This window comes from Lithobates pipiens, unplaced genomic scaffold, assembly GCF_037356315.1.
Source record: "Lithobates pipiens isolate NorthernLeopardFrog02 unplaced genomic scaffold, aLitPip1_a1.2 Scaffold_18, whole genome shotgun sequence".
NCBI classification, from domain to species: Eukaryota; Metazoa; Chordata; class Amphibia; order Anura; family Ranidae; genus Lithobates; species Lithobates pipiens.
This window is the reverse complement of record NW_027507758.1, coordinates 657,252,628-657,275,794: the sequence shown is the minus strand read 5'-3', so window position 1 is coordinate 657,275,794 and position 23,167 is coordinate 657,252,628. Positions and strand designations below refer to the sequence as shown.

Genomic DNA, 23,167 nt, shown 5'->3' with positions numbered 1-23,167 from the left:
TTTAGCAGACTGTACGTCAGTCCCTATACCGCTGAAGGACTGCTGCAGTATAGGGCAGCGGTCAGCAGTGGTGCACGTCAACCCTATCTATTGTGGACCGATAGCGGTCCTTACAGAACAGCAGACTGTACCGCACTCAAGCCTATGTACCGTAGCACCCTATACCAAGTTACCAGTCCTTATAAGAACTTTTGTGGACCAAGCAGGTTGTGTATTAGTGTTTAGCAGACTGTACGTCAGTCCCTATACCGCTGAAGGACTGCTGCAGTATAGGGCAGCGGTCAGCAGTGGTGCACGTCAACCCTATCTATTGTGGACCGATAGCGGTCCTTACAGAACAGCAGACTGTACCGCACTCAAGCCTATGTACCGTAGCACCCTATACCAAGTTACCAGTCCTTATAAGAACTTTTGTGGAACAAGCAGGTTGTGTGTTAGTGATTAGCAGACTGTACGTCAGTCCCTATACCAATGAAGGACTGCTGCAGTATAGGGCAGCGGTCAGCAGTAGTGCACGGCAACCCTATGTATTGTGGACCGATAGCGGTCCTTACAGAACAGCAGACTGTACTGCACTCAGGCCTATGTACCGTAGCACCCTATACCAAGTTACCAGTCCTTATAAGAACTTTTGTGGACCAAGCAGGTTGTGTGTTAGTGTTTAGCAGACTGTGCGTCAGTCCCTATACCGCTGAAGGACTGCTGCAGTATAGGGCAGCGGTCAGCAGTAGTGCACGGCAACCCTATGTATTGTGGACCGATAGCGGTCCTTACAGAACAGCAGACTGTAACGCACTCAGGCCTATGTACCGTAGCACCCTATACCAAGTTACCAGTCCTTATAAGAACTTTTGTGGACCAAGCAGGTTGTGTGTTAGTGATTAGCAGACTGTACGTCAGTCCCTATACCAATGAAGGACTGCTGCAGTATAGGGCAGCGGTCAGCAGTGGTGCACGTCAACCCTATGTATTGTGGACCGATAGCGGTCCTTACAGAACAGCAGACTGTAACGCACTCAGGCCTATGTACCGTAGCACCCTATACCAAGTTACCAGTCCTTATAAGAACTTTTGTGGACCAAGCAGGTTGTGTGTTAGTGATTAGCAGACTGTACGTCAGTCCCTATACCAATGAAGGACTGCTGCAGTATAGGGCAGCGGTCAGCAGTAGTGCACGGCAACCCTATGTATTGTGGACCGATAGCGGTCCTTACAGAACAGCAGACTGTACTGCACTCAGGCCTATGTACCGTAGCACCCTATACCAAGTTACCAGTCCTTATAAAAACTTTTGTGGACCAAGCAGGTTGTGTGTTAGTGTTTAGCAGACTGTGCGTCAGTCCCTATACCGCTGAAGGACTGCTGCAGTATAGGGCAGCGGTCAGCAGTAGTGCACGGCAACCCTATGTATTGTGGACCGATAGCGGTCCTTACAGAACAGCAGACTGTAACGCACTCAGGCCTATGTACCGTAGCACCCTATACCAAGTTACCAGTCCTTATAAGAACTTTTGTGGACCAAGCAGGTTGTGTGTTAGTGATTAGCAGACTGTACGTCAGTCCCTATACCAATGAAGGACTGCTGCAGTATAGGGCAGCGGTCAGCAGTAGTGCACGGCAACCCTATGTATTGTGGACCGATAGCGGTCCTTACAGAACAGCAGACTGTACCGCACCCAAGCCTATGTACCGTAGCACCCTAGACAGACCAAGTTACCAGTCCTGATAAAGAGCTTTGTGGAACAAGTGAGTTGTGAATGATTAGCAGACTGCAGCAGAAGGGCAGCAGTCAAGTATAATATTCTTTCTATATTTGGAAGAAAGAATATTATACGTGTACAAGCCTATTACCGTACCACTGATACCAGTCCTGAAAAGAACCTTTGTGGAACTAATAGTAACAGCAAGTCTTTAAAATTATCCTCACTGCCTGACACACTGCTTCCTGCCTGTCCCTATACAAATTGGCAAAAAAGAGTAGGCTGGAACGATTAGCTGGAACAGCTCTTTTGTGGACCTGATAGTAACAGCTAATGATGATGATGATGATGATGATGAAGAAAGACTAATCTGGCTGAGCTGTCCCTAAAATAGCAGCATACAGCGCTCTGTCCCTTTATCTAAACTGACAAAAGAAACTCAGGCTGCTGACCTAACACCTATACCAGTCCTGAAAAGAACTTTTGTGTACCAAATAGCTAGCGTTTTCTCTGTCCCTACTCCACACAGGATCCTTTCCCTACAGTGACAGAAGAAAGAATGTAAAATGGCCACCGGATCGGGTGTATTTATAGGTTAGGGGGAATGTCCAAGTGTCCATGAGCTGTCATGTCTCAATTGGTTGTCCTGTAACACATGATAAACGTGTCACGAAAGGTTAAAGTTCTTGTATACATTAAACACGTAAGTCCGCCGGGGCGAACGACGGAAAAAGGCGTTCGAACCCGCGGACGGCGAAAGTCGGAAATTCGCCGCGAAACGACCGCCGGGCGAACCGTTCGGCCATCACTAGTAGCAGTACAGTTGGGTGTGGGGGGGGGGCACGATCAGGTCAGGGGGGATGGGTAGGAGTACAGTCGGGTGTGGGGGGAAGGGGGTCAGGTCGGGGGGGTGGGTAAGGAGTACAGTCGGGTGTGGGGGGGGCATGGTCAGGTTGGGGGGGTGGGTAAGGAGTACAGTCGGGTGTGGGGGGGCATGGTCAGGAGTACCGTCAGGTGCAGGGGGGGGCATGGTCAGGTCAGGGGGGATGGGTAGGAGTACAGTGGGGGGGCATGGTCAGGTCAGGGGGGATGGGTAGGAGTACAGTGGGGGGGGCATGGTCAGGTCAGGGGGGATTGGTAGGAGTACAGTGGGGGGGGGGATGGTCAGGTCAGGGGGGATGGGTAGGAGTACAGTGGGGGGGGGGATGGTCAGGTCAGGGGGGTGGGTAGGAGTACAGTCGGGTGTGAGGAGGGGGGATGGGTAGGAGTACAGTCGGGTGTGAGGAGGGGGGATGGGTAGGAGTGAGCAGCACTGACTGACTTTTGCTGGTTTTGCACATTAATGGGAGTATTTGGTGTATTTATTTCTTAGTACGTCCGAGAACAATTATTGGGGAAACTCCAGACCGTCTCCACCTGTTCTTCTGCCGATGTCCAGGCGGCTTTCTGTGGTATCATTACTCGTATCCAGAGATAGTGAGTACGCCCCACACTGGGAGTATATCCGGAGATAGTGAGTACACCCCACACTGGGAGTATATCCGGAGATAGTGAGTGCACCCCACACTGGGAGTATATCCGGAGATAGTGAGTACACCCCACACTGGGAGTATATCCGGAGATAGTGAGTACACCCCACACTGGGAGTATATCCGGAGATAGTGAGTACACCCCACACTGGGAGTATATCCGGAGATACTGAGTACACCCCACACTGGGAGTATATCCGGAGATAGTGAGTACACCCCACACTGGGAGTATATCCGGAGATAGTGAGTGCACCCCACACTGGGAGTATATCCGGAGATAGTGAGTACACCCCACACTGGGAGTATATCCGGAGATAGTGAGTACACCCCACACTGGGAGTATATCCGGAGATAGTGAGTACACCCCACACTGGGAGTATATCCGGAGATAGTGAGTACACCCCACACTGGGAGTATATCCGGAGATACTGAGTACACCCCACACTGGGAGTATATCCGGAGATAGTGAGTACACCCCACACTGGGAGTATATCCGGAGATAGTGAGTACACCCCACACTGGGAGTATATCCGGAGATACTGAGTACACCCCACACTGGGAGTATATCCGGAGATAGTGAGTACACCCCACACTGGGAGTATATCCGGAGATACTGAGTACACCCCACACTGGGAGTATATCCGGAGATAGTGAGTACACCCCACACTGGGAGTATATCCGGAGATAGTACACCCCACACTGGGAGTATATCCGGAGATACTGAGTACACCCCACACTGGGAGTATATCAGGAGATAGTGAGTACACCCCACACTGGGAGTATATCCGGAGATAGTACACCCCACACTGGGAGTATATCCGGAGATAGTGAGTACACCCCACACTGGGAGTATATCAGGAGATAGTGAGTACACCCCACACTGGGAGTATATCCAGAGATAGTGAGTACACCCCACACTGGGAGTATATCAGGAGATAGTGAGTACACCCCACACTGGGAGTATATCAGGAGATAGTGAGTACACCCCACACTGGGAGTATATCAGGAGATAGTGAGTACACCCCACACTGGGAGTATATCCGGAGATAGTGAGTACACCCCACACTGGGAGTATATCAGGAGATAGTGAGTACACCCCACACTGGGAGTATATCCGGAGATAGGGAGTACACCCCACACTGGGAGTATATCCGGAGATAGTGAGTACACCCCACACTGGGAGTATATCCGGAGATAGTACACCCCACACTGGGAGTATATCCGGAGATAGTGAGTACACCCCACACTGGGAGGATATCCGGAGATACTGAGTACACCCCACACTGGGAGTATATCCGGAGATAGTGAGTACACCCCACACTGGGAGTATATCAGGAGATAGTGAGTACACCCCACACTGGGAGTATATCCGGAGATAGTGAGTACACCCCACACTGGGAGTATATCCGGAGATAGTGAGTACACCCCACACTGGGAGTATATCAGGAGATAGTGAGTACACCCCACACTGGGAGTATATCCGGAGATAGTGGGTACACCCCACACTGGGAGTATATCCGGAGATAGTGAGTACACCCCACACTGGGAGTATATCCGGAGATAGTGGGTACACCCCACACTGGGAGTATATCCGGAGATAGTGAGTACACCCCACACTGGGAGTATATCCGGAGATAGTGAGTACACCCCACACTGGGAGTATATCCGGAGATAGTGGGTACACCCCACACTGGGAGTATATCCGGAGATAGTGAGTACACCCCACACTGGGAGGATATCCGGAGATAGTGAGTACACCCCACACTGGGAGTATATCCGGAGATAGTGGGTTATAGGTAACTGGTGGATGGCTGGTTTGGTTGTAGTGAATGGTGCCATCGGTAATCTTCGGGTTCCCTGGCTCTCTCTGGAGATCCGTGCAGAGATGCTCTGCCATGAATCTCTTTACTCCTCTGACAGCTCGATATTTATGAACAAAGACTTCCCCACTTGTTCAGCCTTCACCCTTTTGTACACATCACTGCCCTCGTTTTGTACCCAGGAAGATTTGGATGTTACACAGCTTGGAAGATGTTCCTCCAGATTGTCCCGCCATGAGCTGATATCCCTCCCGTAGAGCAGGAGACGGTCGGACAGTCCTCATTTATGTCGTTTAGTTCTCTGTTCCTGCCTGACAAGGTTGGGTGGGATGAGTCGGGTTGTAGCCGGGTGATGGTCATAGTGGAGCTCCATCATGGGAGCCTAAACTGCTCATCTCCTGCTTGGAGGACTCGTGTTGCATTTTATGGGTCAGGCTGATAATCTTCGCTTTAATAAAGCTTCCACATTCCAAAGAGGGGAGCCTTGGGCCATTATCTGAACTCTCCGGGACTTTCCTTTTCTCTGGGTTACAATGACAGGAGATGCTGAAGTGTCTCTTAGAGGTTCTCTGCTGTTCTAGGCCACAAGCAGAAGGTAATTTCGCCCTGTCCGGCACAGAAAGCCTTGCAGACACATCTTGCCCATGAAGTGAGGAAAGTCCTGCATTTTGGAAGGTCGGTTCTCCATGTAGGAAGGCCGGTTCTCCATTTAGAAGGGCAGGTTCTCCATGTAGGAAGGCCGGTTCTCCATTTAGAAGGGCAGGTTCTCCATGTAGGAAGGCCGGTTCTCCATTTAGAAGGGCAGGTTCTCCATGTAGGAAGGCCGGTTCTCCATTTAGAAGGGCAGGTTCTCCATGTAGGAAGGCCGGTTCTCCATTTAGAAGGGCAGGTTCTCCTTGTAGGAAGGTCGGTTCTCCATTTAGAAGAGCGGGTTCTCCGTGTAGGAAGGTCGGTTCTCCATGTAGAAAGACTGGTTCTTAATGTAGGAAGGCCGGTTCTCCATTTAGAAGGGCAGGTTCTCTATGTAAGAAGGCAGGTTCTCCTTGTAGGAAGGCGGTTCTCCGTGTAGGAAGGCAGTTCTCCATTTAGAAGGGCAGGTTCTCCGTGTAGGAAGGCAGGTTCTCCATTAGGAAGACTGGTTCTCCATGTAGCAAGGCTGGTTCTCCTTGTAGGAAGGCAGTTCTCCATATAGAAGGGCGGGTTCTCTATGTAGAAAGGTCGGTTCTCCATGTAGGAAGGCAGGTTCTCCTTGTAGGGAGGTCGGTTCTCCATTAGGAAGACTGGTTCTCCATGTAGCAAGGCTGGTTCTCCTTGTAGGAAGGCGGTTCTCCATTTAGAAGGGCGGGTTCTCTATGTAGAAAGGTCAGTTCTCTTTGTAGGAAGGCGGTTCTCCATTTAGAAGGGCGGGTTCTCTATGTAGAAAGGTCGGTTCTCCATGTAGGAAGGCAGGTTCTCCTTGTAGGAAGGCGGTTCTCCATTTAGAAGGGCAGGTTCTCCTTGTATGAAGGCAGTTCTTCATTTAGAAGGGCAGGTTCTCCTTGTTGGAAGGTCGGTTCTCCTTGTTGGAAGGTCGGTTCTCCTTGTTGGAAGGTCGGTTCTCCTTGTAGGAAGGCGGTTCTATATTTAGAAGGGCAGGTTCTCTATGTAGAAAGGTCGGTTCTCCATGTAGGAAGGCAGGTTCTCCTTGTAGGGAGGTTGGTTCTCCATTAGGAAGACTGGTTCTCCATGTAGCAAGGCTGGTTCTCCTTGTAGGAAGGCAGTTCTCCATTTAGAAGGGCAGGTTCTCCTTGTAGGAAGGCAGTTCTCCATTTAGAAGGGCAGGTTCTCCTTGTAGGAAGGCAGTTCTTCATTTAGAAGGGCAGGTTCTCCTTGTTGGAAGGTCCGTTCTCCTTGTAGGAAGGCGGTTCTCCTTGTAGGAAGGCGGTTCTCCGTGTATGAAGGCGGTTCTCCATTTAGAAGGGCAGGTTCTCCTTGTAGGAAGGTCGGTTCTCCTTGTAGGAAGGCGGTTCTCCATTTAGAAAGGCAGGTTCTCCTTGTAGGAAGGCGGTTCTCTATGTAGAAAGGTCGGTTCTCCGTGTATGAAGGCGGTTCACCATTTAGAAGGGCGGGTTCTCCTTGTAGGAAGGCGGTTCTCCGTGTATGAAGGCGGTTCTCCATTTAGAAAGGCAGGTTCTCCTTGTAGGAAGGCGGTTCTCCTTGTAGGAAGGCGGTTCTCCGTGTATGAAGGCGGTTCTCCATTTAGAAGGGCAGGTTCTCCTTGTAGGAAGGTCGGTTCTCCTTGTAGGAAGGCGGTTCTCCATTTAGAAGGGCAGGTTCTCCGTGTATGAAGGCGGTTCTCCATTTAGAAGGGCGGGTTCTCCTTGCAGGAAGGCGGTTCTCTTTGTAGGAAGGCGGTTCTCTTTGTAGGAAGGCGGTTCTCTTTGTAGGAAGGCAGGTTCTCTGTGTAGGAAGGTCGGTTCTCCATTTAGAAGGGCGGGTTCTCTTTGTAGGAAGGCGGTTCTCCATGTAGCAAGGCTAGTTCTTTATGTAAGGAAGCTGGTTCTCCATGTAGGAAGATCGGTTTTCCATGTAGAAAGGCACAGACAGCAATAAAAACCTAACTGGGGGTCTAATCCATCTCCACTCCATCCAAAAGTAAAGAAAAAGTTTTGCCTTTAGTTATACTTTAACCTCCGGCAAATAAAAGCCTGGAAGCTGAATGGTTTCTATGCAGAGCTGCATGAAAACTCTTGAAAATTTACATACCTGAAGGCCTTAGTGGGATGTTGCCCCCACTATGGTTAGGACTCAAGGGCCTCTCCTGTTCTTCCCTCCCCCCTCTCACTCCTTCAGTCCCTTTTCCCTTACTTTTCCCTCCAATCCCCCTCATACTCCCTTTTTTCCTCTGCCCCCCCCATCCCCCCATCGCCCCCCCCACTTGGGACATGTCCTCCAAATACACAACCATGTAGTGGGATAGGACCTGTACTAAGCTGGTCCCCTTAGACTCGCTGAGGTGCTATGGATTTCGGATCTTCCCCTGAGCACTAATACAAGAGCACCCTTAGGAGGACACCAACCTGACCGAACCAGCACCTCCAGTAGCCTAGTACTTACCTTCTACAGACCTTATGGGAATGGTCCCCGTCAGCAGCCTCACCCAGCACAGGTTTCCTTTACAGAAGAGTCCAGACAGCTTCAGCCTTTGTACTCCTTTCTGATGGTGAGAGCACATGGAGAGATAGAGAAGAGTGGAGATGAGAGCTGAGCTGAGGAGCAACCCATAGAATTAGAAGTTTTATCAGAGTCCTGCATCTCATGACAAAGATGTGAAAAGTCCAGACAGTCCTACACCTCCCCCTCCTTCCTTCCTAATAGGAAGCTTCCAGAAGCTAGATCTGAAAAATTTTCACCGCTTCCCATAACCAACCAGCCCCAGGGGAACTATTTATCCTAAGCCCTCTGCTCAAGATCTCTCATACTGGCAGGTGCGGGGATTGCACCAACTCGCTATCAGTGGTGCACCCCACTCACTACTCTAATGGCTACCACTGCCCACTCCTCACTACAGGGTTCCCATCCCTAACTATGGCCATATCTGAGGGTCAGTATGGGGAACTACACCGGACACCTCTGTAATATTATAGGAGAGGAGAGAAGAATAATATTATAGGAGATGAGAGAGGAGAAATAGATGACTTGGAATCTTTAATGATGGATGGGAGGTGAGGAGTATTTGGTTCAGTGATGGCATCTTGTGTCAGTAATCAATCGGGGAGTAATGGTGTGCTATTGATGAGTAAGGATAAACGAATGATCGATCAATGATTGATTTGAGGTCTTTTCATGGACACTGTGAAGAAGATAAGAGTTTGGTTTGGTGGGATAATATTTTATTTCAGATTTTGATGATCAATCAATTAGTTATTGATTCGAGGGCACACAGAGCCGAGGAGGATCCAGTCAGTTCCACCATGATTAGATAGGAGGATGATATGGGGGCGGTGTGATGTTTAGTGATGTGTGGGGAGTGATTGCCGAGCCCCGGCGCTGTCACCGGATCAGTAATATCTTCTCTTCTCTCCCCTCCAGCTGTAATTGTAATTCTCAGATGCCGCCGGTGGTGAAGGTCCTGGTTGCTGGTGATCAGAGTTATCTGAGCGTTATTCTTCGCTTCTTTGTGGAGCAGCTGGCTGGGAAGACTCCGGATTGGCTGAACTATCTGCGTTTCCTCATTTTACCTCTGGGTGAGAGCGACCAACAAGACCAATGCACCAACCCCCATGTACATGGGGGGATCTTATATAACCTACATCCTCCTTGTATATGAGGGGATATACACCCATCTATCTTCTCACCTCCCCCCCATCCTTCCTCCCACCTCCACCTGTCTTCCTACCGCCACCTGTCTGTCCTTTCACCTCCCCCCATCCATCTTTTCACCTCCCCCCATCCATCTGCTCATCTCCCGCCATCCATCTGCTCATCTCCCGCCATCCATCTGCTCACCTCCCCCCATCGATCTGCTCACCTCCCCCCATCCATCTGCTCGCCTCCCCCCATCCATCTGCTCGCCTCCCCCCATCCATCTTCTCGCCTCCCCCCATCCATCTTCTCGCCTCCCCCCATCCATCTTCTCACCTCCCCCCATCCATCTTCTCACCTCCCCCCATCTATCCTCTCACCTCCACTGTTTAATCTTCTCACCTCCATTTGCTCCTCTTCTCTTCTCCACCTGTTAATCGTCTCTCATCTTCGCCCGTCCATCCTCTCATCTTCACCCATCCATCCTCTGTACTGGCAGGGAGGGCCCAATACATAGATATGGACCTTCATATGGGGTAGTTGTGGGGTTTCTCAGCCCCCTATATACTGGCAGGATGGGCCCAATACATAGAGATGGACCTTCATATGGGGTAGTTGTGGGGTTTCTCAGCCCTCTATATACTGGCAGGGTGGGCCCTATACATAGAGATGGACCTTCATATGGGGTAGTTGTGGGGTTTCTAAGCCCTCTATATACTGGCAGGGTGGGCCCTATACATAGAGATGGACCTTCATATGGGGTAGTTGTGGGGTTTCTCAGCCCTCTATATACTGGCAGGGTGGGCCCTATACATAGAGATGGACCTTCATATGGGGTAGTTGTGGGGTTTCTCAGCCCCCTATGTACTGGCAGGATGGGCCCTATACATAGAGATGGACCTTCATATGGGGTAGTTGTGGGGTTTCTCAGCACCCTATGTACTAGCAGGATGGGCCAATACATAGAGATGGACCTTCATATGGGGTAGTTGTGGGGTTTCTCAGCCCCCTATGTACTGGCAGGATGGGCCCTATACATAGAGATGGACCTTCATATGGGGTAGTTGTGGGGTTTCTCAGCCCCCTATGTACTGGCAGGATGGGCCCTATACATAGAGATGGACCTTCATATGGGGTAGTTGTGGGGTTCCTCTTGTAATATATCGGTGTCTATGTTGCAGGGCCGCACCCGGTGGCGTCCTATCTGGCATCTGTGGATAGTAAATACAGCTCTCTCTTTATGGATGCGGTCTGGAGAGATGTCTTCAGTCAGTCAGAACCCCCAGGGTCAGGTGAGCTGCATCTCCTTCTGGGTAGACTGACCTCTTGTGGTGAGGTGGGATACAATGCTAACACATGAGATGCAGAGGGGTAATTACTGGACCGGAAATGGTCAGGAAACTGTGGTCTCTGCTACCTCTGTGGTAGGGGAAGAGTTCAGCCTCATAGTTAATGAAAAGACTAGCAAATGTTTTCCATTCACCAATGAGCTCATATATGTGGCGTGGTGATTTATGACACCCGAGTGTGCACTGCTGTCCAATCAGGGGATATATTAGCCATATAGAGTATTTGGTCAGGTGGGTTCTATTTGTGGCATGGTTAGGGGGGGGTTATATGAGACCATTATGTGGTAGGTTGGGGAGGTGTGTAGGAGAGGCGGGGCTTGGGTGGGGGAAGAAGCAAAGTTGACTGGTTGAGAGAAAGTGGGGTGGAGCTGGAGTTGATCATTAGAGAAGGGGTAGAGGAAGCTGCATGGTTGGGGGTCATGGTGTGGGGGTAGAAGGGACAAGTCTGAAGCTGACCATAACTTGTTTTGGTGGTGGAGGCAGAGGTGATGGTGTGGGGGTAAAGGAGGCTGAGATAGTGCTGACCATGGCTTGGTTTGGTGGTGGAGGCAGAGGTCATGCTGTGGGGGGTAAAAGAGGCAGAGCTGGAGCTGACCATAGCTTGGTTTGGTGGTGGAGGCAGAGGTCATGGTGTGGGGGTAAAAGAGGCAGAGCTGGAGCTGACCATGGCTTGGTTTGGTGGTGAAGGCAGAGGTCATGGTGTTGGGTAGAAGAGGCAGAACTGGAGCTGACCATAGCTTGGTTTGGTGGTGGAGGCAGAGGTCATGGTGTGGCGGTAGAAGAGGCAGAGCTGGAGCTGACCATGGCTTGGTTTGGTGGCGGAGGCAGAGGTCATGGTGTTGGGTAGAAGAGGCAGAACTGGAGCTGACCGTGGCTTGGTTTGGTGGTGGAGGCAGAGGTCATGGTGTTGGGTAGAAGAGGCAGAACTGGAGCTGACTGTGGCTTGGTTTGGTGATGGAGGCAGAGGTCATGGTGTGGGGGGTAGAAGAGGCAGAACTGGAGCTGACCATGGCTTGGTTTGGTGGTGGAGGCAGAGGTCATGGTGTTGGGTAGAAGAGGCAGAGCTGGAGCTGAACATGGCTTGGTTTGGTGATGGAGGCAGAGGTGATGTTGTTGGGTAGAAGAGGCAGAACTGGAGCTGACCATGGCTTGGTTTGGTGGTGGAGGCAGAGGTCATGGTGTGGGGTAGAAGGGGCAGAACTGGAGCTGACCATGGCTTGGTTTGGTGGTGGAGGCAGAGGTCATGGTGTTGGGTAGAAGACGCAGAGCTGGAGCTGAACATGGCTTGGTTTGGTGATGGAGGCAGAGGTGATGTTGTTGGGTAGAAGAGGCAGAACTGGAGCTGACCATGGCTTGGTTTGGTGGTGGAGGCAGAGGTCATGGTGTGGGGTAGAAGGGGCAGAACTGGAGCTGACCATGGCTTGGTTTGGTGGTGGAGGCAGAGGTCATGGTGTTGGGTAGAAGAGGCAGAGCTGCAGCTGAACATGGCTTGGTTTGGTGATGGAGGCAGAGGTGATGTTGTTGGGTAGAAGAGGCAGAACTGGAGCTGACCATGGCTTGGTTTGGTGGTGGAGGCAGAGGTGATGTTGTTGGGTAGAAGAGGCAGAACTGGAGCTGACCATGGCTTGGTTTGGTGATGGAGGCAGAGGTCATGGTGTTGGGTAGAAGAGGCAGAACTGGAGCTGACCGTGGCTTGGTTTGGTGGTGGAGGCAGAGGTCATGGTGTGGGGGTAGAAAAGGCAGAGCTGGAGCTAGTCTTGGATTGTTTTTTGTGGTGAAGGCAGAGGTCATGGTGTTGGGTAGAAGGGGCAGAGCTGGAGCTGACCATGGCTTGGTTTGGTGGTGGAGGTAGAGGTCATGGTGTGGGGGTAGAAGAAGCAGAGCTGGAGCTAGTCTTGGATTGGTTTGGTGATGGAGGCAGAGGACATGGTGTTGGGTAGAAGGGGCAGAGCTGGAGCAGATCTTGTGGTGGGTGGGGGGGTAGAGCTGGAGTTGATGGTGTGGTTGGGGAAGAAGAGAAGATGAATGATACTGACCCAGCTTGTTTGTTGCGGTAGAGGGAGATTTGATATTGAGCAAATAGGGGAGAAGCTTTAGGGGGATCAAAGAGGCCTAAGAGGAGTGTATCATCGATCTTGGATTTTTTTGTCCCCTGCAGATCGCCTTGATGTGGCAGGGAGGGTGGCACAATACATCACAGGGGCCTCCCAGTCACACCAGCTCTATATTTCTGAAGCCATGCTGACCTACAGACAGCGGAGGTAAGGCTGAGGACAGCAAACACCTCTGTAAAAGTGTTTTGCCATTACAATCTTATTGGACTTCATTGTGAAATGTGTGTGGGGGCGGGGGGGCTGGGGTGGCGATTGTGTAGACAGATGTAGTACAAAGGGGTGCAAAGCACAGCTAGTGAGAGTAGAGGTGGAGGGACTGCAGATGATGGGAATTGTGTAGGAGATGAGGGATGGAGGATGAGGGTGCAGGTCTGGGAGGATGGTGGGTGAGTGGAGGGTGGTAGAAAATGGAAACATTACCTCTGCAGATAAGGGGGAGCCGAGAATGAGAGATTTAGACAAGGTGTTATGGATAGAGTGCCAGGCAGAGGAGAGGATGATGGTGTATGAAGGTTAGGGACGTGTGGAGGATGGGGTGGTAAGGATTGGGCTGGGAGGACAGAGGATGGGATGTGTGGAGGACGCAGGGGTATGGATTGGGTTCAGAGGGCGAATGTTGGGATATGTGAAGGATGGGGTGGTATAGATGGGGTTTGAAGGGCGGAGGTTGGGGATATGTGGAGGATAGGGTGGTAAGGATGGGTTCGGAGGGTGGAGGTTGGGCATACAGTATGTAGAAAATGGGTTGGTAAGGATGGGGTTCAGAGGTTGGCGATATGTTGAGGATGGGTTTCCGAGGGTGGAGGTTGGGGTGGTATAGATGGGGCTCGGAGGGTGGAGGTTGGGGATGTGTGGAGGATATGGTGGTAAGGATGGGTTCGGAGGGTGGAGGTTGGGCATACAGTATGTAGAAAATGGGGTGGTAAGGATGGGGTTCAGAGGGCGGAGGTTAGGGATATGCAGAGGATGGGGTTCGGAGGGTGGTGGTTGGGGATATGTGAAGGATGGGGTGGTATAGATGGAATTCGAAGGGCGAAGGTTGGGGATGTGTGAAGGATAGGGTGGTAAGGATGGGTTCGGAGGGCGGAGGTTGTGGATGTGTGAAGGATAGGGTGGTAAGGATGGGGTTTGGAGGGCGGAGGTTGGGGATATGTGGAGGATAAGGTGGTAAGGATGGGGTTCGGAGGGTGGAGGTTTGGGGAACTGTGGAGGATGGTGTGGTAACGATTTTGTTCGTAGAGTAGAGGATGGGGTGGTAAGGATGGGGTTTGGAGGGCGGAGGTTGGGGATACAGTATGTGGAAAATGGGATGGTAAGGATGGGGTTCGGAGGGCGGAGGTTGGGAATATGTGGAGGGTGGGTGGTAATTATAGGGTTTGGAGGGAGGAGGTTGGGGATATGTGGAGGATGGGGTGGTAAGGATGGGATTCGGAGGGCAGAGATTTGGGAAATGTGGAGGATGGAGTAGTAAGGATTAGGTTTGGAGGGGGGAGGTTGGGGATATGTGAAGGATGGGGTGGTAAGGATTAGGTTCGAAGGGCGGAGGTTGGGGATATGTGGAGAAAGGGGTTCAGAGGGAGGAGGTTGGGATGGTAAGGATGGGTTTGGAGGGCGGAGGTTGGGGATGTGTGGAGGATGGGTTTCGGAGGGTGTGGAGGATGGGGTGGTAAGGATGGGTTTGGAGGGTGGAGGTTTGGGACATGTGGAAAATGGGGTGGTAAGGATGGGTTTGGAGGGCGGAGGTTGGGGATATGTGGAGGATGGGTGGTAAGGATGGGTTTGGAGGGTGGAGGTTGGGGAAATGTGAAGGAAGGGGTGGTAAGAATTTTGTTCGAAGAGTAGAGCATGGGGTGGTAAGGATGGGTTGGAGGGTGGAGGTTGGGGATATGTGGAGGGCGGGGTGGTAAGGATGGGTTCGGAGGACGGAGGTTGGGGATATGTACAGGGTGGGGTGGTAAAGGATGGGTTCGAAGGATGGAGGTTGGGGATATGTGGAGGGTGGGGTGGCAAGGATGGATTCGGAGGGTGGAGGTTGGGGATATGTACAGGGTGGGGTGGTAAGGATGGGTTCGGAGGACGGAGGTTGGGGATATGTGGAGGGCGGGGTGGTAAGGATGGGTTCGGAGGACGGAGGTTGGGGATATGTACAGGGTGGGGTGGTAAGGATGGATTCGGAGGGCGGAGGTTGGGGATATATGGAGGATGGGTTGGTAAGGATGGGTCGGAGGACGGAGGTTGGGGATATGTGGAGGGTGGGGTGGTAAGGATGGGTTCGGAGGACGGAGGTTGGGGATATGTGGCGGATGGGGTGGTAAGGATGGGTTCGGAGGGCGGAGGTTGGGGATATATGGAGGGTGGGGTGGCAAGGATGGATTCGGAGGGTGGAGGTTGGGGATATGTACAGGGTGGGGTGGTAAGGATGGATTCGGAGGGGGGAGGTTGGGGATATATGGAGGGTGGGGTGGTAAGAATGGATTCGGAGGGCGGAGGTTTGGGATATGTGGAGGGTGAGGTGGCAAGGATGGATTCGGAGGGTGGAGGTTGGGGCTATGTGGAGGGTGGGGTGGCAAGGATGGATTCGGAGGGTGGAGGTTGGGGATATATGAAGGATGGGTTGTTAAGGATGGGTCGGAGGACGGAGGTTGGGGATATGTGGAGGGTGGGGTGGTAAGGATGGGTTCGGAGGACGAAGGTTGGGGATATGTGGCGGATGGGGTGGTAATAATGGGTTTGGAGGACGTAGGCTGGGGATGTGTGGAGGGTGGGTTGGTAAGGATGGGTCGGAGGACGGAGGTTTGGGATATGTGGCAGATGGGGTGGTAAGGATGGGTTCGGAGGATGGAGGCTGGGGATATATGGAGGATGGGTTGGTAAGGATGGGTCGGAGGACGGAGGTTGGGGATATGTGGCGGATGGGGTGGTAAGGATGGATTCGGAGGACGGAGGCTGGGGATATGTGGAGGATTGATCGGAGGACGGAGGTTGGGGATATGTGGCAGATGGGGTGGTAAGGATGGGTTCGGATGATGGAGGTTGGGGATATGTGGAGGGTGAGGTGGCAAGGATGGATTCGGAGGGTGGAGGTTGGGGATATGTGGAGGGTGGGGTGGCAAGGATGGATTCGGAGGGTGGAGGTTGGAGATATGTACAGGGTGGGGTGGTAAGGATGGATTCGGAGGGTGGAGGTTGGGGATATGTACAGGGTGGGGTGGTAAGGATGGGTCGGAGGACGGAGGTTGGGGATATGTACAGGGTGGAGTGGTAAGGATGGGTTGGAGGACGGAGGTTGGGGATATGTACAGGGTGGGGTGGTAAGGATGGGTTCGGAGGGTGGAGGTTGGGGATATGTACATGGTGGAGTGGTAAGGATGGGTTGGAGGACGGAGGTTGGGGATATGTACAGGGTGGAGTGGTAAGGATGGATTCGGAGGGTGGAGGTTGGGGATATGTACAGGGTGGGGTGGTAAGGATGGGTTGGAGGGTGGAGGTTGGGGATATGTACAGGGTGGAGTGGTAAGGATGGATTCGGAGGGTGGAGGTTGGGGATATGTACAGGGTGGAGTGGTAAGGATGGATTCGGAGGGTGGAGGTTGGGGATATGTACAGGGTGGGGTGGTAAGGATGGGTTGGAGGGTGGAGGTTGGGGATATGTACAGGGTGGAGTGGTAAGGATGGATTCGGAGGGTGGAGGTTGGGGATATGTACAGGGTGGAGTGGTAAGGATGGATTCGGAGGGTGGAGGTTGGGGATATGTACAGGGTGGAGTGGTAAGGATGGGTTCGGAGGGTGGAGGTTGGGGATATGTACAGGGTGGAGTGGTAAGGATGGGTTCGTAGGGTGGAGGTTGGGGATATGTACAGGGTGGGGTGGTAAGGATGGGTTCGGAGGGTGGAGGTTGGGGATATGTACAGGGTGGAGTGGTAAGGATGGGTTGGAGGACGGAGGTTGGGGATATGTACAGGGTGGAGTGGTAAGGATGGGTTCGGAGGGTGCAGGTTGGGGATATGTACAGGGTGGAGTGGTAAGGATGGGTTCGGAGGGTGGAGGTTGGGGATATGTACAGGGTGGAGTGGTAAGGATGGGTTGGAGGGTGGAGGTTGGGGATATGTACAGGGTGGGGTGGTAAGGATGGGTTCGGAGGGTGGAGGTTGGGGATATGTACAGGGTGGAGTGGTAAGGATGGGTTCGTAGGGTGGAGGTTGGGGATATGTACAGGGTGGGGTGGTAAGGATGGGTTCGGAGGGTGGAGGTTGGGGATATGTACAGGGTGGGGTGGTAAGGATGGGTTGGAGGACGGAGGTTGGGGATATGTACAGGGTGGGGTGGTAAGGATGGGTTCGGAGGGTGGAGGTTGGGGATATGTACAGGGTGGAGTGGTAAGGATGGGTTCGGAGGGTGGAGGTTGGGGATATGTACAGGGTGGAGTGGTAAGGATGGGTTGGGAGGACGGAGGTTGGGGATATGTACAGGGTGGAGTGGTAAGGATGGGTTCGTAGGGTGGAGGTTGGGGATATGTACAGGGTGGGGTGGTAAGGATGGGTTCGGAGGGTGGAGGTTGGGGATATGTACAGGGTGGAGTGGTAAGGATGGGTCGGAGGACGGAGGTTGGGGATATGTACAGGGTGGGGTGGTAAGGATGGGTTGGAGGACGGAGGTTGGGGATATGTACAGGGTGGGGTGGTAAGGATGGGTTCGGAGGGTGGAGGTTGGGGATATGTACAGGGTGGAGTGGTAAGGATGGGTTCGGAGGGTGGAGGTTGGGGATATGTACAGGGTGGAGTGGTAAGGATGGGTTTGGAGGGTGGAGGTTGGGGATATGTACAGGGTGGAGTGGTAAGGATGGGTTGGGAGGACGGAGGTTGGGGATATGTACAGGGTGGAGTGGTAAGGATGGGTTCGTAGGGTGGAGGTTGGGGATATGTACAGGGTGGGGTGGTAAGGATGGGTTCGGAGGGTGGAGGTTGGGGATATGTACAGGGTGGAGTGGTAAGGATGGGTCGGAGGACGGAGGTTGGGGATATGTACAGGGTGGGGTGGTAAGGATGGGTTCGGAGGGTGGAGGTTGGGGATATGTACAGGGTGGAGTGGTAAGGATGGGTTCGGAGGGTGGAGGTTGGGGATATGTACAGGGTGGGGTGGTAAGGATGGGTTGGAGGACGGAGGTTGGGGATATGTACAGGGTGGGGTGGTAAGGATGGGTTCGGAGGGTGGAGGTTGGGGATATGTACAGGGTGGAGTGGTAAGGATGGGTTCGTAGGGTGGAGGTTGGGGATATGTACAGGGTGGGGTGGTAAGGATGGGTTCGGAGGGTGGAGGTTGGGGATATGTACAGGGTGGAGTGGTAAGGATGGGTTCGTAGGGTGGAGGTTGGGGATATGTACAGGGTGGGGTGGTAAGGATGGGTTCGGAGGGTGGAGGTTGGGGATATGTACAGGGTGGAGTGGTAAGGATGGGTTCGTAGGGTGGAGGTTGGGGATATGTACAGGGTGGGGTGGTAAGGATGGGTTCGGAGGGTGGAGGTTGGGGATATGTACAGGGTGGGGTGGTAAGGATGGGTTGGAGGACGGAGGTTGGGGATATGTACAGGGTGGGGTGGTAAGGATGGGTTCGGAGGGTGGAGGTTGGGGATATGTACAGGGTGGAGTGGTAAGGATGGGTTCGGAGGGTGGAGGTTGGGGATATGTACAGGGTGGGGTGGTAAGGATGGGTTCGGAGGGTGGAGGTTGGGGATATGTACAGGGTGGGGTGGTAAGGATGGGTTGGAGGACAGAGGTTGGGGATATGTACAGGGTGGGGTGGTAAGGATGGGTTCGGAGGGTGGAGGTTGGGGATATGTACAGGGTGGAGTGGTAAGGATGGGTTCGGAGGGTGGAGGTTGGGGATATGTACAGGGTGGGGTGGTAAGGATGGGTTCGGAGGGTGGAGGTTGGGGATATGTACAGGGTGGGGTGGTAAGGATGGGTTCGGAGGGTGGAGGTTGGGGATATGTACAGGGTGGGGTGGTAAGGATGGGTTCGGAGGGTGGAGGTTGGGGATATGTACAGGGTGGAGTGGTAAGGATGGGTTCGGAGGGTGGAGGTTGGGGATATGTACAGGGTGGGGTGGTAAGGATGGGTTCGGAGGGTGGAGGTTGGGGATATGTACAGGGTGGAGTGGTAAGGATGGGTTGGGAGGACGGAGGTTGGGGATATGTACAGGGTGGAGTGGTAAGGATGGGTTCGTAGGGTGGAGGTTGGGGATATGTACAGGGTGGGGTGGTAAGGATGGGTTCGGAGGGTGGAGGTTGGGGATATGTACAGGGTGGAGTGGTAAGGATGGGTCGGAGGACGGAGGTTGGGGATATGTACAGGGTGGGGTGGTAAGGATGGGTTGGAGGACGGAGGTTGGGGATATGTACAGGGTGGAGTGGTAAGGATGGGTTCGGAGGGTGGAGGTTGGGGATATGTACAGGGTGGAGTGGTAAGGATGGGTTCGGAGGGTGGAGGTTGGGGATATGTACAGGGTGGAGTGGTAAGGATGGGTTTGGAGGGTGGAGGTTGGGGATATGTACAGGGTGGAGTGGTAAGGATGGGTTGGGAGGACGGAGGTTGGGGATATGTACAGGGTGGAGTGGTAAGGATGGGTTCGTAGGGTGGAGGTTGGGGATATGTACAGGGTGGGGTGGTAAGGATGGTTTCGGAGGGTGGAGGTTGGGGATATGTACAGGGTGGAGTGGTAAGGATGGGTCGGAGGACGGAGGTTGGGGATATGTACAGGGTGGGGTGGTAAGGATGGGTTCGGAGGGTGGAGGTTGGGGATATGTACAGGGTGGAGTGGTAAGGATGGGTTCGGAGGGTGGAGGTTGGGGATATGTACAGGGTGGGGTGGTAAGGATGGGTTCGGAGGGTGGAGGTTGGGGATATGTACAGGGTGGGGTGGTAAGGATGGGTTGGAGGACGGAGGTTGGGGATATTTACAGGGTGGGGTGGTAAGGATGGGTTGGAGGACGGAGGTTGGGGATATTTACAGGGTGGGGTGGTAAGGATGGGTTCGGAGGGTGGAGGTTGGGGATATGTACAGGGTGGGGTGGTAAGGATGGGTTGGAGGACGGAGGTTGGGGATATTTACAGGGTGGGGTGGTAAGGATGGGTTCGGAGGGTGGAGGTTGGGGATATGTACAGGGTGGAGTGGTAAGGATGGGTTGGAGGACGGAGGTTCGGGATATATGGAGGATGGGTTCGGAGGACGGAGGTTGGATTTGTGGATGAGATTTTATATGATTACAATTATTTGCAGTTGTGATCTCGCTATAGGAGGCTGAGGTGTGGGTTGAGGTTCTTGTTACCTAGGAGACTGTGCAGTAAACAGACACTGTGTACGGTGGGGCTCCATGGCCTTACCGGGGCCAGCATTATAGTCACTTCCTCCTGGTTGACACCTGTCCCTGGTCCAGTCATGTATAAAGTTCTCATACAGGGATGACCACGTGTTGTGCCCCTACTATGTATGACCAGTGCGCTCAGATCTGGGGATGAGGGTTTCCTGGCTCTGCAGGGGCGGGGTGTGTCACATCAATGCGGAAGGGAAATATTTCCATTGGAAATAGCCACTGTACCCGGGCAGGTATCATTTATGCCTAACCGCTGGAAACAAAAGTCAGTACACCCCTAAGTGAAAATGTCCAAATTGGGCCCAAAGTGTCAATATTTTGTGTGGCCGCCATTATTTTCCAGCACTGCCTTCAACCCTCTTGGGTATGGAGGTCAGCAGAGCTTCACAGGTCACCCCCGGAGTCCTCTTCCCCATCTCCATGATGACATCACAGAGCTGGTGGATGTTGGAGAGCTTCCCCTCCTCCACCTTCCATGTGAGGATTCCCCACAGATGATCAATAGGGTTTAGGTCTGGAGACATGCTTGGCCAGTCCATCACCTTCACCCTCAGCTTCTTTAGTAAGGCAGTGGTGGTGTTGGAGGTGTGAGAGACAACCTCTGGATATTACGCTGAGCACGTGACCTCAACTTCTCTGGTGGACCATGGCGAGGCCTGTTCTGAGGGGAACCCGTCCTGTTATACCGCTGTATGGTCTTGGCCACCGTGCTGCAGCTCAGTTTCAGGGTCTTGGCAATCTTCTTATAGCCTAGGCCATCTTTATGTAGAGCAACAATTCTTATGTTCAGATCCTCAGAGAGTTGTTTGCCATGAGGTGCCATGTTGTACTTCCAGTGACCAGTATGAGAGAGTGAGAGCGATAACACCAAATTTAACACACCTGCTCCCCATTCACACCTGAGACCTTGTAACACTAACGAGTCACATGACACCGGGGAGAGAAAATGCCTAATTGGGCCTGACTTTTGTTGCCAGCGGTTTAGACATTAATGGCTGTGTGTTGAGTTATTTTGAGGGGACAGGAAATTTACACTGTTATACAAGCTGTACACTCACTACTTTACATTGTAGACAAGTGTCATTTCCTCAGTGTTGTCACATGAAAAGAGAGAAGAAATGTCACTGAGGGGTGTACTTACTTTTGTCAGATACTGTATATATTATACAAATAGCTCATACCCAGTGGGGTAGCAGGAAGTCACTGAGCCACTCTCATAGGATATCCTCAGAACAATGGAAGCTTCTATATAGAGCAGAGAAAGTCTACAATGTATAATGGAGCTCACATCTAAGAGGGACCCTTTCCATATCATCTGATGTGTAGAAGGTTCTTCTCACCATGGAAGGTGGCTGCTTCTACACATAGTAGGCTTGTAGTATGGAGCTCTCCGCTGCCCGCAGGTTCACTGGTATGGTTTATTGATAGAGGCCAGATAAGATTGGATCAACAAGCCGTACTGGTGAACCTGCCGGCAAGAGAAAGCTCGCGCTCCATTCTACAAGCCTAATATTTACATAACCAGCCACCCCCCAAGGTGAGGAGGACCTTCTACACACTGAGTGTTTTCTACACATTGAGACGGTTCCTCTGCCATATACTTCCTTCCTGATGATGTGTTCAGTCATTGATTTCTCAGGAGTCATCCTACTGCTCACGCGGAGGCTTCGCCTCCCATTCCGACAACATTGGAACTCACGCCAGGGATTTAGAGATGGCTGTCCGGGTCCAGAACTATGGAAAAGATCAGATAGAGGGAGACATTTATCTGCTTCTTTCCTCTGTAAACTAAAATGTGACTTTATCTAGGGAATGGTGTTGAGTTTGGGTTAAAACGTGAAAGAGAGTGATCATGGATTGAGGTCATTAGATAGAAATGGTTCTCTACTGTAACACCTCTAGGTGTAGAAGGGGTTCTCTACTGTAACATCTCTAGATGTAGAAGGGGTTCTCTACCGTAACATCTCTATGTATAGAATGGGTTCTCTACCGTAAGATCTCTATGTATAGAATGGGTTCTCTACCGTAAGATCTCTAGTTGTAGAAGGGGTTCTCTAATGTAACATCTCTAGGTGTAGAAGGGGTTCTCTACCGTAACATCTCTAGGTGTAGAAGGGGTTCTCTACCGTAACATCTCTAGGTGTAGAAGGGGTTCTCTACCGTAACATCTCTAGATGTAGAAGGGGTTCTCTACCGTAACATCTCTAGGTGTAGAAGGGGTTCTCTACCGTAACATCTCTAGGTGTAGAAGGGGTTCTCTACCGTAACACCTCAAGGTGTAGAAGGGGTTCTCTACCGTAACACCTCAAGGTGTAGAAGGGGTTCTCTACCGTAACATCTCTAGGTGTAGAAGGGGTTCTCTACCGTAACACCTCAAGGTGTAGAAGGGGTTCTCTACCGTAACATCTCTAGGTGTAGAAGGGGTTCTCTACCGTAACATCTCTAGGTGTAGAAGGGGTTCTCTACCGTAACATCTCTAGATGTAGAAGGGGTTCTCTACCGTACCATCTCTAGATGTAGAAGGGGTTCTCTACCGTAACATCTCTAGATGTAGAAGGGGTTCTCTACCGTAACATCTCTAGATGTAGAAGGGGTTCTCTACCGTAACATCTCTAGATATAGAAGGGGTTCTCTACCGTAACATCTCTAGGTGTAGAAGGGGTTCTCTACCGTAACATCTCTAGGTGTAGAAGGGGTTCTCTACCGTAACATCTCTAGGTGTAGAAGGGGTTCTCTACCGTAACACCTCAAGGTGTAGAAGGGGTTCTCTACCGTAACATCTCTAGGTGTAGAAGGGGTTCTCTACCGTAACATCTCTAGGTGTAGAAGGGGTTCTCTACCGTAACATCTCTAGATGTAGAAGGGGTTCTCTACCGTAACATCTCTAGATGTAGAAGGGGTTCTCTACCGTAACATCTCTAGATGTAGAAGGGGTTCTCTACCGTAACATCTCTAGATGTAGAAGGGGTTCTCTACCGTAACATCTCTAGATGTAGAAGGGG

General features: G+C 52.1%; 1 protein-coding gene across 5 annotated transcripts in view; it reads left to right on the top strand.

The window, feature by feature from the left end:
* LOC143989352 (phosphofurin acidic cluster sorting protein 2-like) overlaps positions 1-23,167 on the top strand; it is a 134,714-nt gene that overhangs the window by 89,117 nt on the left and 22,430 nt on the right. For all 5 annotated transcript variants that reach the window (XM_077489454.1, XM_077489453.1, XM_077489451.1 and 2 more), the window contains 4 exons: positions 3,073-3,176; positions 9,121-9,275; positions 10,515-10,625; positions 12,841-12,943. In XM_077489454.1, the coding sequence (XP_077345580.1) occupies positions 3,073-3,176; positions 9,121-9,275; positions 10,515-10,625; positions 12,841-12,943 (473 nt within the window). The remainder of the gene's footprint in view (positions 1-3,072; positions 3,177-9,120; positions 9,276-10,514; positions 10,626-12,840; positions 12,944-23,167) is intronic.